Here is an 18357-nt window from a genome sequence, read left to right on the forward strand (position 1 = left end):
TTAAAACACCTAAAAAGATCATACTAGGCTGGGCACAGTGGCTTATGCCTATGATCCCAGCACTTTGGGATGCCGAGGCAGGCAGATAACCTGAGGTCAGCAGTTCAAGACCAGCCTGGCCAACGTGGTGAAACCTCGTCTCTACCAAAAATACAAAAATAAGCTGGGTATGGTGACGCATGCCTATAATCCCAGCTACTCAGGAGGCTGAGGCAGGAGAATCGCTCAAACCTGGGATGTGGAGGTTGCAGTGGGGAGATCATGCCATTGCACTCTAGCCTGGGCAACAGAGTGAGACTCCATCTCAAGAAAAAAAAAAAAAAAGAGATCACACTAGCTCACCAGCACTGGATCCAAATCAGGATAAAATCTCTGAATTGCCAGAAAAAGAATTCAGAAGGTCAATTATTAAACCAATCAAGGAGGCACCAGTGAAAGGTGAAGCCCAACTAAAATAAATGAAAACAATGACAGCATATGAATGAAAAAATCTCCAGTGAAATAAATAGCAAAATAAAAAACAATCACAGCTTCTGGAAATCAAGGACACACTTTGAGAAATGCAAAATGCACTGGAAAGTCTCAGCAAGAGAATCAAACAAGTAGAAGAAAGAACTTCAGAGCTCAAAGACAAGGTTTTTGAATTAACACAATCTGACAAAGAAAAAGAAAAAAGAATTTTTAAAAATGAACAAAGCCTCCATGAAGTTTGGGATTAGGTTAAAAGAACAAAGAATAATTTGTGTTCCCAAGGAAAAAGAGAAATCTAAAAGTATGGAAAACATATTTGAGGGAATAATTGAGGAAAACCTCCTGGCTTTGCTAGAGATATAGATATCCAAATACGAAAAGCTCAAAGAACAGCTGGAAAATCCATCGCAAAAAGATCATTGCCTAGGCACATGGTATCAGGTTACCTAAAGTCAATAAGAAGGAAAGAATATTAACAGTTGTGAGGTAAAAGTATCAGGTAACCTATAAAGAAGAACCTGTCAGATTAACAGCAGATTTCTCAGCAGAAAACTTATAAGCTAGAAGAGATTCGGGTCCTATCTTCAGCCTCCTTAAACAAAACAATCATCAGCCAGGAATTTTGTATCCAGTGAAACTAAGCTTCATAAATGAAGGAAAAATAGTCTTTTTCAGACAAATACTGAGAGAATTTGCTGCTACCAAGCCAGCAAGATAGAAGCAGCTCTAAGTCTTGAAACAAATCCTAGAAATAGAACAAAATAGAATCTCCCTGAAGCATAAATCTCAGCCAGGTGTGGTGGCTCACATCTGTAATCCCAGCACTTTGGGAGGCCAAGGTAGGCAGATTACCTGAGGTCAAGAGTTTGAGACCAGCCTGGCCAAAATGGTGAAACCCCATCTCTACTAAAAAGTACAAAAAAAATTAGCCAGGCATGGTGGTAGGCACCTGTAGCCCCAGTTACTCAGGAGGCTGAGATAGAGAGTTGCTTGAACCTGAGTGGCAGAGGTTGCAGTGAGCTGAGATCATGCCACAGCACTCCAGCCTGGGTGACAGAGCAAGACTCTGTCTCAAAAAAAAAAAAAATAATAATAAAAGCATAAATCTCAAAGAACCTGTTAACTATAACAAAATAAAAAAAAAAAACCAAGGTATTGAGGCAACAAATATCATGATAAATAGAATAATACCTCACATCTGAATACTAACATTGAATGTAAATGGCCTAAATGCTCCATTTAAAAGATACAGAATAGAAGAATGGATAAAAATTCACCAACCAAGTATCTGCTGTCTTCAAGAGACTCATCTGACACATAAAAACTCACATAAACTTAAGGTAAAGGAGTGGAAAAAGATAGTCCATCCAAATGGACACCACAAGCAAGCAGGAGTAGCTATTCTTATATTAGACAAAACAAATGTTAAAGCAACAGCAGTTAAAAAAGACAAAAAGGGACATTATATAATGATAAAAGGACTAGTCCAACAGGAAATTATCACAATCCTAAATACATATGCACCTAACATGTGAGCTCCCAAATTTGTAAAACAATTACTACTAGACCTAAGAAATGAAATAAACAGCAACACATTAACAGTGTTAGACTTCTACACTCCACTGATAGCACTACACAAGTCATCAAGACAGAAAGTCAACAAAGAAACAATGGAATTAAACTATACCCTAGAACAAATGGACTTAACAGATATTTATGGAACATTCTAACCAACAACTGCAGAATATATTTTCTATTCATGAGCACACAGAACATTCTCCAAGATAAACCATGTGATAAGCCACAAAACAAGTCTCAACAAATTTAAGAAAACTAAAATTACATTGAGTACACTCTCAGACCACAGTGGAATAAAATTGGAAATCAACCCTGAAAAGAACCCTCAAAACCATGCAAATATATGGAAACAAAATAACCTGCTCATGAATGATTATTGGGTCAACAATGAAATCAAGATGGAAATTTAAAAATTCTTTGAACTGAATGATAATAGTGACAGAACCTATCAAAACTTTTAGGATATGGCAAAAGCAGTGCTAAGAGGAAAGTTCATAGCATTAAATACCTACGTCAAAGAGTCTAAAAGAGCACAAATAGACAATCCAAAGTCACACCTTAAGAAACTAGAGAAACAAGAACAAACCACACCCAAATCCAGCAGAAGGAAAAAAAATAACCAAGATCAGAGCAAAACTAAATGAAAGTGAAACAAACAAGCAAAATACAAAAAAATAAATGAAACAAAAAGCTGGTTCTCCGAAGAGATAAATAAAATTGATAGACTATTGGTGAGATTAACCAAGAAAAAATAAAGGATCCAAATTAGTTCAATTAGAAACAAAATGGGTGATCTTACAACTGATGCCACAGAAATACAAAAGATCAAGGCCATTATGAACACTTTTACCTGCATAAACTAGAAAACCTAGAGGAGATGGATAAATTCCTGGAAATATACATAGCTTCTAAATTAAACCAGGAAGAAACAGAAACTCTAAACAGACTAATGACAAGCAGCAAGATTAAAATCATGATTAAAAAATTACCAGCAAAAAATAGTCCAGGACCCGATGGATTCAGAGCTGAATTCTATCAGACATTCAAAGAAGAATTGGTACCAATCCAACTGACACTATTCCCAAAGACAGAGAAAGAGGAAATCCTCCCTAAATTATTCCATGAAGCCAGTATTACCCTAATACCAAACCCAGAAAAGGACATAACAGAAAAGAAAACTACAGACCAAATCCGTGATGAAGATAGATGCAAAAATCCTCAACAAAATACTAGCTAACTGAATCCAACAGAATATGAAAAAGAGAATAAACTATGTTCAAGTGGGTTTCATGCTGGTGATGCAGGGATGGTTTAAAATACACAAGTCAATAAATGTGATACATCACATAAAGAGACTTAAAACAAAAATCACACAATCATCTCAATAGACTGAGAAAAGGCATTTGACAAAATCTAGCATCACTTTATGATTAAAATCCTCAGCAAAACTGGCATAGAGGGAACATACCTTCAGGTAATAAAAGTCATCTATGATTTTTAGCCCACAGCCAACATTATACCGAAGGAGGAAAAGTTGAAAGCATTCCCCCTGAGAACTGGAAGAAGAAAAAGATGCCCACTCTCACTACTTCTTTCAACATAGTACCGGAAGTCCTAGACAGAGCAATCAGACAAGAGAAAGAAAGAAAGGGCATCCGAATCCATTAAAAGGAAGTCAAACTGTTACTGTTTGCTGATAAGATGATCATATACCTAGAAAACCCTAAAGACTCATCCAAAAAGCTCCTAGAACTGGTAAATAAATTCAGCAAAGTTTCAGGATACAAAATTAATGTACACAAATTAGTAGCACTAAAAATTTAAAAATAAAAATAAAATTGAGGTGTAATCTATCACTATTACATTGGCAAAGATTTTTCTAAACAATAAAAAAAACTGTCAATGTTAGTAAGGGCTCAAAAAGAAGGGCATTTTTACAAATACTGTTGGCGGGGTAAAGTAACCAATTTCATGATATAACACGGAGGTTTAAAATGTCATTATTTTTAAAGAAATTTTGTCTGTATCTAATGATCAAGCCTAAAGAAATGTAAGTACGGATAAAGATGTATGTAAAAGAATGTTCTCCAAACGTACAAAGAGAAAATTTGTAAAATCCAACAAAGAAATATACCAAAGGCCACTAAAAGCTATCTTTTCAAGGATTAGTCACATTGAAATATGTGGGCTAAAATAGAAAAAAAGATAAGGAACAGGATGCCTAGTTTTGTGCGTATGTCTCTCATTACTCAAAGTATTATTCTGTGCTCCCTTTCCTCTTATACAGCACTTCCCATTGGGTTATTTCATAATTTATTTGCCTTTCCATCACATCCACAGCTACTGGCAAAAATCTCAACTGTTTTCATTTCTACCTATTAACAGGCCTGGTCAAAATCTAGTAAGAAGAAGGCTCAAAAGCATTCATTTAAACAGATGGTTATAAAAAAGAGTTTGGTATTATATATGGATTCTAATTATCTGTAGCTGCCTCTGTTCTTCACTCACATTAATTATCAAGTGTGCTGAGAAAGTGAACATTAATGAAAAATTAATTTTTTTAAAGAGAATGGACACAATTTAGACACTAAAAATTAGAAGTGCTTCCATATTATTAAGATATTGTGTTATAAATGATCATCTATACATGATCACATTCCTCCTTTAAGGAACTATACTTATCACAATTTATTAAACAGGGCATACAGCCGGGCGCAGTGGCTCACACCTGTAATCCCAGCACTTTGGAAGGCCGAGGCAGGCAGACTGCCTGAGGTCAGGAGTTCAATACCAGCCAGGCCAACATGGTGAAACCCCATCTCTACTAAAAATACAAAAATTAGCCAGGCGTGGTGGTGTGCACCTATAATCCCAGCTACTTGGGAGGCTGAGGCAGGAGAATCTCTTGAACCTGGGAGGCAGAAGTTGCAGTGAGCCGAGATCGCGCCATTGCACACCAGCCTGGGTGACAGAGCAAGACTCCTTCTCAAAAGAAAAAAAAAAAAAAAAAACAGGGCATCCTACAAGGATATGAAACACGTTCTCATTAATCTCAATGTCCACACAACCCTTTTCATGGTCCATGAACTTGCAGGCAATTTTTTAAATTAAACATTAATTTCATTTATACCTACCCCTTCCGATCACTGTACATTCTACTAATTCTGTCCCATTTTGCATTCAGCTGAGTAAGTGTATCTCTGATCTGAATGGCTTCAGGTCCAGAGGCTTCAAGGATGACATCTGGCTGTTTTTCATGAATAACTGCGATCTGCTCTCCAAGTTTGTCCAGTTGGTCTTTAATATTCTAAAAATATATTGTCATAGATTAACAAAATCCAGCAAAGTAACAAAAAAAGGAATCACAGATGACCAGAAATTTATATTGTAGAACACTCATTTGAAATAATAATAAGACATAGTCATTGTTAATCACAAAAACTGGAAACTTTTTAAAAAAATAATACCCTGTTTTGGCCAAAGTGTGTGGAATATGCTACATAATATACTCATGGAAGGAAAAGAAATCCTCACAATAGTAGCATTTGTGCATGACACATGAAAAGCTTCAGTAACATTCTCTATAGGTAATGAGGCATTTGAAGCTGGAAATACTGATATTTTCAAATATCTAATAATGCTAGTTTAAATGAGAGGAATGCACTATCAAATCCATATTATCAGTGAGTTTATTTTGACTTTAAATATAAATGCAATCAAGTTACATGAAAATGCCTTGCTAGAATTTAAAAGTTTAATTAACTTACAATCAAGATGCCATTCCACACCTCAACAACTGGCCAATTTTAAACCATTATAGATTGCCTGATAAATGCCGACAATTAACACCAACTGACAATCTAGTTTACAAGACAGGAAGGTGGTCTATGTCTCTGTTTAATTTTAAACGAAGGCTCTGATGTTGCAAATAATTTATAACTGTACACACTTAACAATCCATACCCACTTTTTAAAAATTCAAAATATTTTATGTTTTCTTGGACAATATAGGAAAGCTTTCCTAGTCATACATATTATTAATCCCCTGGCACAAACTGTAAAAGATATCGACCATCTAAGTAGGCACAAGAACAAATTTCTTCCTCTACTTCTGCATTAACTGTGGCCATTCAAACACAGTGCCCGGAGGTCTACCTTCAGAGAGTCTTCCTGAAAAGAGAAGTCTTCGTAGATAGCAGTGTTGAGCTCTGGAATATTAAGCGATAATTCAACATCATCCATGCAAAGTAAAATTTTGTTAATTTCAACCAGATAATCTGTAGGAAGAAGTGATGATCTAATTCCAGAAGCAAGTTGACCCATTTTCCTCTGTTGAATAGGGAATGCCTACAAAAACAGCAAAAAAAAAAAAAAAAAGCAAAAAAAAAAAAGTATTAAAATACCCTCACAATGAATAATAACAAATTCAGAAAATATATGACTATTGTGTGAAGGAATGAAATATCATGAACCAAATTTTTAAAACTTAGTTTTAATGTTTTATATTATAAACCTACCTTGCAATAGAAACCCTTAACAATCTGTATTCTAATTTTCATCTGCAGCATGCTATTAAACAGTATAAGTATGTTAATAATTTGACAGGCTTTAAGGTCTATGTCATCTAAACTCAGCAAACAAAAAACATAACAATTCCTTTCTTGAATTGTTGAAAGAATGAGAATATGTTGCCAATCATAAAGTTTTGTATGAAATAAAACATGTTGATACCATTATTATTTCACACTTTTAAAAATATCACAATTTTAAAATTGCGCCTCACTGCTAAAAATATAAGCAAGTTAAACATGTTTCCATAACACAACATGAAATACACAAAGGGTTTTGATTAAAATAATATCCAGGTAATTCAGTATGTAATCTTAACCTCTGAGAATAATATTACAGAGCAGGAATATCCTATATGAGAAAATAGATCATGAAGTGCCATATTTAGACAGACTTGAGGCTCTATGGACTACTCATCTGCCCTAATATAGATTTTCTGGATCCTCTTCTCAGATCTTTCTTTTTCATTTTTATTTTTTTGGTGGGGTGGGGACAGAGTATTGCTCTGCCTCCCAGGCTGGAGTGCAGTGGTGTGATCTGGGCTCACTGCAACCTCTACCTCCAGATTCAAGTGATTACCCTGCCTCAGCCTCCTGAGTAGCTGAAATTACAGGCGTGCACCACCACGCCCAGCTAACTTTTATATTTTTAGTAGAGATGGGGTTAAACCATGTTGGCCAGGCTGGTCTCAAACTCTTAACCTCAAGTGATCAGCTGACCTTAGCCTCCCAAAGTGCTGGGATTACAGGCATGAGTCACCACACCCAGCCCTCTTCTCAGAGCTTTCTAAACAATAAAGTGCTCTCTGGGATGGACCACCAGTCCTTCAGGAGTTCAAATCCTCTACTCCTAGATGGCTACAATTTAATAAATGCTGTCTATTACCACTCCCAAAGGGCCAAAGTGCAGCTGCTCATGAATTAAGGTACCTTCCTTGATACTTTCACTTCTCCTATGTTGAACTTCTAAAACAATTATAATCATCTGTAAATTCGAGATGGTAGTTAAAATGATCACAAACGCATGTTAATTTAGTTAGTGATCTTGAAAATGGTTACAAGGCAATATCTAAATGAATCCAAGACTCATGACTAAAATCATTGAGTGGATAACATGGTGTTGAACCTAGAGGACTGCGTTATTGCCTCCTAGAATTTGTAAACTGCTTTCATCAATTGATGGGCAGTTCTGGATAGCCAGGTTAGAAGCAGGTCTATAGATTTTTTGACTTTAACAACAGAACTAATTATACTTGCCACCAAGATTAATTTTATTATCCTAATGCCACATTTTTACAATTTAGTCAGAGAGCTTTTCTAGATGTTTACCCATATGTCTAAGGAAGCAAATTCTGTGTTTTAAGCAAATATAAAAGAATGCTGAAATAAATAACATATCTACCCAGAAACCAGCTACGAATAAAAAGATGCTAAGTATTTTTTTAAGAAAAGAAAAAATCAAAAATAATTCTTTCGGATTTTCATTTCAAATAAGCCAATGTTTTTATTTTGGAAGATCAGAAAACTAGGTTCAATTGTTCTCCCTTTTAACTTTAAGGAAAAGAAAATAGCCCAATGAAAGTGTTTCCAGGTTGAGTAATCATGTCAAAAAAAGTAAAAGAGGAAACTGGGACCCGTTTTCCTTCTTGGCTTCCCACCCATTAACCAAAATTTTGCTGGAAGGTCATCTGTTTTCCAAAAGACCAAAAAACTCCAGACATCCAACTACTTTATTATACTTGTAGGACGTTTACCTTTGTAGTACTTTCCTCATTTAGCACCACTAGATAATACATGTCACATAGGTAAATATTGAGATCCACTTTTATACCTCAGCTACTACTACAAGACTGGAATTCCTATGCTGCTTCTTCAGTTACATAACGGATTGTCATTCTGCAAGACCACATGTACCTGAAGCTTTAGAATAAACTAGGGAGGTCAGTAGGTATCATAGAGTTCCAAGTTTAAAAAATTCACATTCATTAAGACAGTCTCTTTTTCTTTTCAGACTATAAGACAATCTAAGATTTTTCTGAGTCTTCACACTCTTACAGAAGCAGCAAGGCAGTTCAAGATTTAAACATGTGCTTTCTGTATTCCTGAAATTGATTTTTTTTTTTCCCCCAACAGAGTGATCAATCAAAATGCCCTAGGACTAAAAAAATGTCCTCAAGATCTGACCGAGACATTACTTCTGGACAATTTTATTTTTAAAAAATTCTCCTAGGACACGGAAACACAAATATACTAGAGGTCAGTACTGACATGAGACAGTGTTACATGATGTAGCTCACATCATATAGCAAAGTCCAGATTAAAGAGATTTTTAAGTGACTGTTTTATTAAAGTTCTAAGTTTTGTTTTTACCAAACCACAGGAAAAACCTGGAACTAAACAGAATTGAATATTCATCAACTTTCTGGAGGATAAAAACTTTTTAGATCCCAAAACAGGAACCCACAAAAAATCACTAAAGAAAAACATAGTCACCTGTGGCTAAATGAAAATTTTAAATGGTTGCATCTTAAAGGTAAAATAGTTAGAAGATAAATATCGATAAGTAATACATTATAGCAACTATGGCAAGTGGTTAATATCTTTAAAAAGTGCTCATACATAATTTAAAAACAGTAATACTCTAGTAAACAAATTGGAAAAGGTCACTTAACATATTTCAAGTAAGACAATGAGTCCTGTAAACTAGTGCTTCTCAATCCTAATTGTACATTACAATCATCTACAAATGTTTTGTGTTTTGCTTTTGTAAATGCCCACACCTAGGTCCAACCTGAGAGACTCTGATTTAACCGGTTCAGGAATTAGATTTTGGCACCGTAGTTTTTTTAAAGTAATTCTAATTCCCCAAAGTAATTCTAATATTCACAGTTAAGAATCATATCAGTTTGAAAACTATAGATTTGAAGTATGTATCATAGTTGGCCTACCAATGTTAGTAAAGCCAGAATGAAATTAGCTTGTATAGTATACATTAGTACTTTTAACAAACAAATTTATTTATATATTAAAAGCTTAAAACTTATTTCTATTTTGTGCCAGTAATAATTTCTGATTTCAGACCCAAAGATGAAAAAGATATGGCCTGAACTTGGAGAAGCATTAGAGAAGAAAGATACATTAAAAAGTCACAATAAAGCAGAAAACTATAATATAATCTGACAGAAGTTAGAAATAAAAATGGAGCTGAAGTCTTAAAAAATAATGCATTTTTCAGCTAACCTAAAAAGACAAAACTCACTCTAGGGAATGGGAATAAAATTAGAAAGTTCCCAGATGTGCATATGATGTGTTTAGGAAAATGTAAAGAAAACCAGCATAGCTGTCCTACATGGCAAGTGACAGGAAATCAAAGACATAAGGAGCCAGGGGTCAGACTGAAGACTTTGTATGTTGTTGTATTGACAAACCTTGCATTTAAAGCTTTTTCTGTATTTTGCAATATTTTCCTAAACAGTTTCTTAGATGAAGGAATGACATGATCAGCCATGACTTGGGGGAGAATAACTCTGAGGAAGATACAAAGGACATACTAGAGTGAGAAAAAAAACAGACATAAGAATATGTCCATGGGATATAATATCATGGGAGAAAATCATAAGTCTAAATTATGGAAAGGATAGTGAAGTAAAATAAGCTAAGTCACTTTCTCATGATCATAAAACAAGCAGCTGGTAGAGCAATATCTAACTTGAGGTTCAAACCTGTATGTTGCTTCAAGCAGACCCAATGGTTTTAATGCCTACTCAGTGTGATGTGAGAAGATATGTGAGGAACAAGAAATAGTTAACAAGGCTTCAGCCTTGAGAGAGTGACTAGTTTTTAAAGTATAGTCATGCATTGCTTAGTAACAGCAAGGACATGTTCTGAGAAATGTATCTTTAGGTCATTTCATTTTCATGCAAACATCATAGAGTGCGCTTACACAAACCTAGATGGTGCAGCCTCCTGCACACCTATGCTATGTGGTATAGTCAATTGTTCCTAGGCTAAAACTTTACAGCACGTTATTGTACTAAATACTAGAGGCAATTTTTGAAACACAATTGGAAGTATTTATGTATCTAAATATATCTAAACATAGAAAAGGTACAGTAAAATTACAGTACCATCATCGATCTACTTAATTTCCAAAGTCATCAAATAAAAATCTTTCTAGAAGGAACTACCAAAGAACAGACCCCAGTAGCTGGGATTACAGACCTGCACCACCACTCCTGGCTAATTTTTTTTTTTTTTTTTTTTTTTTTATGTTTTAATCTTTTTTTTTCTTTTTTTTTTTCCTTTTTATTTATTTATTTATTTATTATCCCAGCTACTGGAGAGGCTGAGGCAGGGAGAATTACTTGAACCCAGGAGGCAGAGGTTGCAGTGAGCCAAGATCACGCCACTGCACTCCAGCCTGGGCAACAGAGCAAGACTCCAACTCAAAAAAAGAAAAAAAGAAGGTACTCTTTCACACTCAATTAATTTGGCAAAAATTTTAAAAGTCTTATAGCATGTGGAGAGAATGTGGAGAAACAATACTGGTGGAATAATACATTGCTGTGATTATTTTGAGCCAATTTTGAGTGATCTTACAAAGTTGAATATGCATAGGACTTTTACTTTATCATACCACTTCTGATGCTTCTGATGCTAGAATAACTTTCACCGATATGCATAAGGCAATATCAAGAATGAAATTTAGGCTTTAAAAAGTAGAAATAATCCAAATATCTCTTAATAAGGGACTGGATAAATTCATTTTTGTCCATTCATACAATTAAATGCTATACAGAAATTACATTGAATAAAATAGAGCTATGATTACCAACATGCATAAATCACAAAAACATAATGAGCAAAAAAGAACAAGTTGCAGAAGCATATGTACAATATGCATATTATTCATCCTAGAAAATAGGTAAAACTATTATGTATATTGTTATGGATACATACATATGAAGCAATGCAATATATATGTGCATTGGAAAGTTTGCCTCTGCTATGGCCAATTAGCTCCTATTGGAGAAAAATATTCTGATAATAACAGCCAAATAATCTTTGAAAAAATATTTTAAAACAACTAACTGGAGGGACTAGATATTAAATAAAAGCAGGCATAAACTAGAGAAAAGTAGACACTTGAAAAAAAATGGAAAGGAAAAGGGTCATTGCTTTTGTTTTTAGAGTTTTTAGCCTCAGGTAGGCTCAAGACTATGCCATGAAATGTGGCTAACTCTCCAAAGGAAGGAAAAGCTATAGTCTTGCTAGCTAAAAGAACCATAGGGTATGGTTTCAGGCAACTATAGCTAACAGAAAAAAATAAGGGTGGAAATCTCGGAAAAGAAAAATCCAGAGAGGGAAAACCTTATATTTAACAACTATTTGAATGAATGCTGATATAGTTTGGATCTGTGTTCCCAACAAATCTCATGTTGAATTGTAATCTCCAGTGTTAAAGGTAGGGCCTTGTGGGAAGTGATGGGATCATGGTGGTAGAATTCTCATGAATGGGTTAGCACCATTCTCTCAGTGCTATTATCTTGATAGTGACTGGGTGAGTTATCATGATATCCAGCTGTTTAAAAGTGTGTGGTGCCTCCCCGCTCTCTCTCTCCTTCCTGTTCCATCCATGTGAAGATGCCTGTTCCTGCTTTGCCTTCTGCCATGATTGAAAGTTTCCTGAGGCTTCCCCAGAAACCGAGCAGATGCCAGCATCATGCTTCCTGCACAGCCTGTGAACCATGAGCCAATTAAACCTCTTTTCTCTACAAAAAAAAAAAAAAAAGAACAGACCCCAGGAACAAGAGCACACTTAAAATGCAGATACAAAGACTGCCATTTTAAAAAGAGCTGGAGCTGGGTATGGTGGCCCACACCTGTAGTCCCAGCAACTGGGGAGGCTGACACAGGAAGATTACTTGAGCCTAGGAGTTCAAGATCAGTCCGGGCAACATAGTGAGACCCCATCTTTTAAAAAAAGAAAAATATAAAGAAATAAAAAGGGAGCTGGTAGTGAATCTTTACTAGAATATAAATCAGATTACATCAGTTTCACAAATTTAGTTATTTTTAAACTAGGAACTTTTTTTTGCCATAGCCAAGACCTTCACAAATAAAAGAAGGAACTGGAGGAAGTCACTTCTGAAATAGACAGAGCTCTTTTAGGTTTGATACACAATCAGAAATCCAAAAGAGATGGCCAATAATAACGTTTTACATTTCTATTTTGAGTTCTGCACCATCCAAAAATATGAACACGTCTAGCAACACACACTAACGAGGAGGAGATGATATTCCAGCTGGTGTGTTTTAAAGCATCTGTGATGCAGCATCACACATCTGAATGGCAAGAGTTAAGTAAGGTATTTAAATGCAACAGAGACTCTCCAGTCGTAATACCTTAATTTTGTTGTATCTTGTATGCAAAAGTAATAACTGCAAACAGATTTTTTCTTTTTTATTATCTTCCATAGGTTGATGTAACATTTCTTCTCCTCTTTGTAGAACTTCCTCAATCTGGGCTCTCTCCTCATCCATCTAAATGTTTAAAAGGAAAAAAAAAAATGACTCAAAAGAAAAGTGCTTAAGGTCACTTCCTAGCAGCTCCTAAGGAGGAAAACCAACCTACTTCGTATAGTGTAAGTCAAGATATGTTAACCTGAATGATCAAAACATTTATGTTGTTTAAAGATATTTTATATTCGAAGATAAAATATCTCAAAGAGAGTTTAGCAAACATTAGATAATACTAAGAATTATGTTTAGTTCAGAAAGTGTGTCTATTTTCTTTTTAAGTACATGAATCATGTGACTCTTACATCAACACACATCAAAAAATCACATTTGAATCTGTTTCATCATGTTTGACAGATTATATGGGTAAACATCATTGATGTAAAAATAAAATTAATAGAGAAGAAAAATGAGAACACCATGGTTTTGAAATCTCCTTGAACCAACCTTTCCATCTTCATCACTGGATTCCAAGTGTTTTTCCACAACTTTTAACATATTTTCTATGTCGTTTTCTAAATTTTCCAAGTCAGAGAAAGGCACACCAGTTTCAAATGTTTCAGTGGTGACTAAACATCGGTATGATAATGGTTCCTGAGCAATTAGCAACTGTAGAAGGAAAAGAATTCTCTGAAAATAGATTTTTAATTTGACTTTCCATCATTAATCAGCGAGATGGTGTGTCAAGAGAGAAACTAGCATTTTTTTTAATTGACTTTCCTATCCAGCTCAGATAACTTTGGTTTCATTCATTTATATGGCAACGATTTTACCAATTTAGACTTCTCTGAATTACTCGTTTTCTTCAAACTCTAGCCAGGGATGTGATGTAGTGTTGCAATTCATTGTGGCTGCCCAGACTGTTGTGGTGTGGATCTGGAGACCACATGCGAGCATAGTAGGAAACTATGGCCATGATCCAGAAACCATCTTTATCAGGGCCACAGAAAGGAAGAACAGCCCCCCAGCCCCCCAGGGCAGGGACATCTCACAGAATGTCTCCCAGTTCAGTTTCCTCAGTAGAATTCCCCTTGAATTTTCATACACAAACGTCAAAGAAGTGCATATTTCTCAATGTCGTCTTTTCAGATAACATCTACATAGAAAAATTTTATATTTGTTTAACTAAAACTCAATAAAACATTTTTAATAAAAGTAAATGCAGATAAATACCATCTGACGTTGGCTAAGTGTGGGAAAACTAGCACTCTCTCATAAAGCTCCTATTTATTACCCTCTTAATTAAATGTATAAAGCTCTTTTTTAAATTTATAAAATCAGGTAGTACTTTCCTACCTTAGGTTTAAATTGTGAAATTATCTAACTTTTAGATTTGTCATCATGTAAAACACAAAAAACAAGTTCTGTGGTGTGTGCAGTGTGAACACGTATATAGAGTATGACCATAAAATAAAGGGTTTAATATTTATCCCTAGCTTGGGAATTAGTTTAATCATTTGATAACCAATTCAAACCTTTGATTGAGTCTTAGAAATCTTTTCTCAAATAGGTTATTTTCTTCGATATTAATTGCTTGTTTTCTTTCCTTCATATGCACAATCACAAAAAAAAAGGACAAATTCCATTCAAAGAAAAAGTGATCGAAAATATTTTAATTTAAAAATCGTTGGCTGGTGCAGTGACTCACGCCTGTAATCCCAGCACTTTGGGAGGCCAAGGCAGGTAGATCACTTGAGGTCAGCAGCTCGAGACCAGCCTGGCCAAGTTGGTGAAACCCCATCTCTCCTAAAAAAAAAATACAAAAATTAGCTGGGCGTGGTGGCAGGCGCCTGTAATCCCAGCTACGTGGGAGGCTGAGGCAGGAGAATAGCTTGTGCCTAGAAGGCGGGGGTTACAGTGAGATCATGCCACTGCACTCCAGCCTGGGCGACAGAGTGAGAAAACAGTAAAATTAAAATAATAAAATAAAAATTGTTTATGTATATACTGTATGACTATCATTTAGATACATACCCATAGGAAAAATGGTTTATTCTAAAAACGTAATTACTCACTTTGGCACTTTTGATATGTTGAGACACCTTTTCAAAGTTCCTATTTAGCTCAGCTAACTTTGGTTCTACAAGCTCCCTGCTTGAGCTTCCACGAGCATTCATCAAAATAAGGGCTTGATCGCGGACATTTTCAACCTGGAGGTTGGCATCATCCAGCTCAGATACTAAACGCTAATTATAAGAAAACACAAAATTATCTCATGGGAAATATCAAACCCAAACATGAGTGTGATGCTCTTACAGAATGAAAGGTAGTTTAAATAAATATCTGGGATCCCCAGTAAGAGATTAAGAGATTTCAGCATAATCAACCAGGCAAGAGCTGTTCACATAAGGCTCATTGGAGAACACAGAGGTAAGCAACTCTCATTGGAGAACACAGAAGTAAAACTCGCTGGAGAACATAGAAGTATGTAAGACATATTGGAGAGTACAGAAGTAAGACAGACTCATTGGAGAATACAAAAGTAAGATTCACTGGAGAATACAGAAGTAAGCAACACTCAATGCAGAATGCAGAAGTAAGCAAGACTCATTGGCATCTTATGTGAATAGGTTTTACTCTTGTTGATTGTGCTGAAATCTCTTACCAATCTTTCTATTTCAATTCAAGTTTGTCTCTTATTGAGTTTGTCTCTTATTGTCTCAGTTTCTTCCATCAAAATAAATGTTAATGAATCTAATGCTTGGGAGGAATAAGAGCGTAAGTAACTTAGAGCATTACACAAGAGAAAACATGACAACAAAACATTCGACCCCAAAAGTGTTACTGATGTCTCTACGTTTGCCACCTTCACAATTTCTTCCCGTTTACTTGCTGGTTTCTTTTCAATTTCATCCAACAGAGCTTCAGCTTGATATAGCCAGGTACTTATGTGGGCCACATTTCCATCAAATATTTCTAGTTGGTTCTGATGGTTCTACAAAGGAATTAATAAAATGCTTACATAACCATATGAAATATTTAAGATGATAATCTTAAAAGAGATTTAAAAGACCTTCAAAGAGCAAACTGTATCATGAATTTAAAGAAAAGCTTTCATCTTCCTGCAGAGCTCTTCTTCAGTGAATAAATCTCATTCCTAAAAATGCACATCTATGCTGCTTAACACTTCTTTTTTTTTTTTTTTTTTTTTTTGAGACGGAGTCTTGCTCTGTTACCCAGGCTGGAGTGCAGTGGCCAGATCTCAGCTCACTGCAGGCTCCGCCTCCAGGGTTCAGGCCATTCTCCTGCCTCAGCCTCCCGAGTAGCTGGGACTACAGGCGCTCACCACCTCGCCCAGCTAGTTTTTTTTGTATTTTTTAGTAGAGACGGGGTTTCACCATGTTAGCCAGGATGGTCTCGATCTCCTGACCTCATGATCCGCCCGTCTCGGCCTCCCAAAGTGCTGGGATTATAGGCTTGAGCCACCGCGTCCGGCCAATACTTCTTAAATTTATCTGATTTAGATCTCAGCACAATAAAAAGTTGAAGTAGAATAAAAGGTGAAAGTTTCTTTTCAATTTCAATGCAAGTTCATCTCTTTTTTTTTTTTTTTTTTTTTTTTTTTTCCCATTCAACCAACAGGTATCATGTTTGTATATTGTTTTTCTTTTTTTTTTTTTTTTTTTTTATTATACTTTAAGTTCTAGGGTACATGTGCATGACGTTTATATCATGTATAACTCCCCAATGCAATCCCTCCCTCCTCCCCCCTCCCCATGATAGGCCCCAGTGTGTGATGTTCCCCTTCCCGAGTCCAAGTGATCTCATTGTTCAGTTCCCACCTATGAGTGAGAACATGCGGTGTTTGGTTTTCTCTTCTTGTGATAGTTTGCTAAGAATGATGGTTTCCAGCTGCATCCATGTCCCTACAAAGGACGCAAACTCATCCTTTTTGATGGCTGCATAGTATTCCATGGTGTATATGTGCCACATTTTCTTAATCCAGTCTGTCACAGATGGACATTTGGGTTGATTCCAAGTCTTTGCTATTGTGAATAGTGCCGCAATAAACATACGTGTGCATGTGTCTTTGTAGTAGAGTAATTTATAATCCTTTGGGTATATACCCAGTAGTGGGATGGCTGGGTCATATGGTACATTTAGTTCTAGATCCTTGAGGAATCGCCATACTGTTTTCCATAATGGTTGAACTAGTTTACAATCCCACCAACAGTGTAAAAGTGTTCCTATTTCTCCACATCCTCTCCAACACCTGTTGTTTCCTGACTTCTTAATGATTGCCATTCTAACTGGTGTGAGATGGTATCTCATTGTGGTTTTGATTTGCATTTCTCTGATGGCGAGTGATGATGAGCATTTTTTCATGTGTCTGTTGGCTGTATGGATGTCTTCTTTTGAGAAATGTCTGTTCATATCCTTTCCCCACTTTTTGATGGGATTGTTTGTTTTTTTCTTGTATATTTGTTTGAGTTCTTTGTAGATTCTGGATATTAGCCCTTTGTCAGATGAGTAGGTTGCAAAAATTTTTTCCCATTCTGTAGGTTGCCTGTTCACTCTGATGGTAGTTTCTTTTGCTGTGCAAAAGCTCTTTACTTTAATTAGATCCCATGTGTCAATTTTTGCTTTTGCTGCCGTTGCTTTTGGTGTTTTAGACATGAAGTCCTTGCCCATGCCTATGTCCTGAATGGTACTACCTAGATTTTCTTCTAGGGTTTTTATGGTATTAGGTCTAACATTTAAGTCTCTAATCCATCTTGAATTAATTTTCGTATAAGGGGTAAGGAAAGGATCCAGTTTCAGCTTTCTACTTATGGCTAGCCAATTTTCCCAGCACCATTTATTAAATAGGGAATCCTTTCCCCATTTCTTGTTTCTCTCAGGTTTGTCAAAGATCAGATGGCTGTAGATGTGTGGTATTATTTCTGAGGACTCTGTTCTGTTCCATTGGTCTATATCTCTGTTGTGGTACCAGTACCATGCTGTTTTGGTTACTGTAGCCTTGTAGTATAGTTTGAAGTCAGGTAGCGTGACGCCGCAAGTTCATCTCTTATTCCTCATTCTTATATTACAACTGATCTGATTTGCCCTCCTCAATCTTTTTTTTTTTTTTTTTTTAAGATGGAATCGGCCGGGCGCGGTGGCTCAAGCCTGTAATCCCAGCACTTTGGGAGGCCGAGACGGGCGGATCACAAGGTCAGGAGATCGAGACCATCCTGGCTAACACGGTGAAACCCCGTCTCTACTAAAAAAATACAAAAAA

General features: G+C 35.9%; 1 protein-coding gene across 8 annotated transcripts in view; it reads right to left on the minus strand.

Annotated features, from left to right (window-relative positions):
• UTRN (utrophin) overlaps positions 1-18357 on the minus strand; it is a 596706-nt gene that overhangs the window by 345380 nt on the left and 232969 nt on the right. For all 8 annotated transcript variants that reach the window (XM_033235159.1, XM_033235162.1, XM_033235163.1 and 5 more), the window contains 6 exons: positions 15943-16071; positions 15152-15322; positions 13584-13745; positions 13023-13160; positions 6205-6396; positions 5184-5356 (listed from right to left, as the gene is read on the minus strand). In XM_033235159.1, the coding sequence (XP_033091050.1) occupies positions 5184-5356; positions 6205-6396; positions 13023-13160; positions 13584-13745; positions 15152-15322; positions 15943-16071 (965 nt within the window). The remainder of the gene's footprint in view (positions 1-5183; positions 5357-6204; positions 6397-13022; positions 13161-13583; positions 13746-15151; positions 15323-15942; positions 16072-18357) is intronic.

Source organism: Trachypithecus francoisi, unplaced genomic scaffold, assembly GCF_009764315.1.
Source record: "Trachypithecus francoisi isolate TF-2019V2 unplaced genomic scaffold, Tfra_2.0 Lachesis_group15, whole genome shotgun sequence".
Taxonomy (NCBI): domain Eukaryota; kingdom Metazoa; phylum Chordata; class Mammalia; order Primates; family Cercopithecidae; genus Trachypithecus; species Trachypithecus francoisi.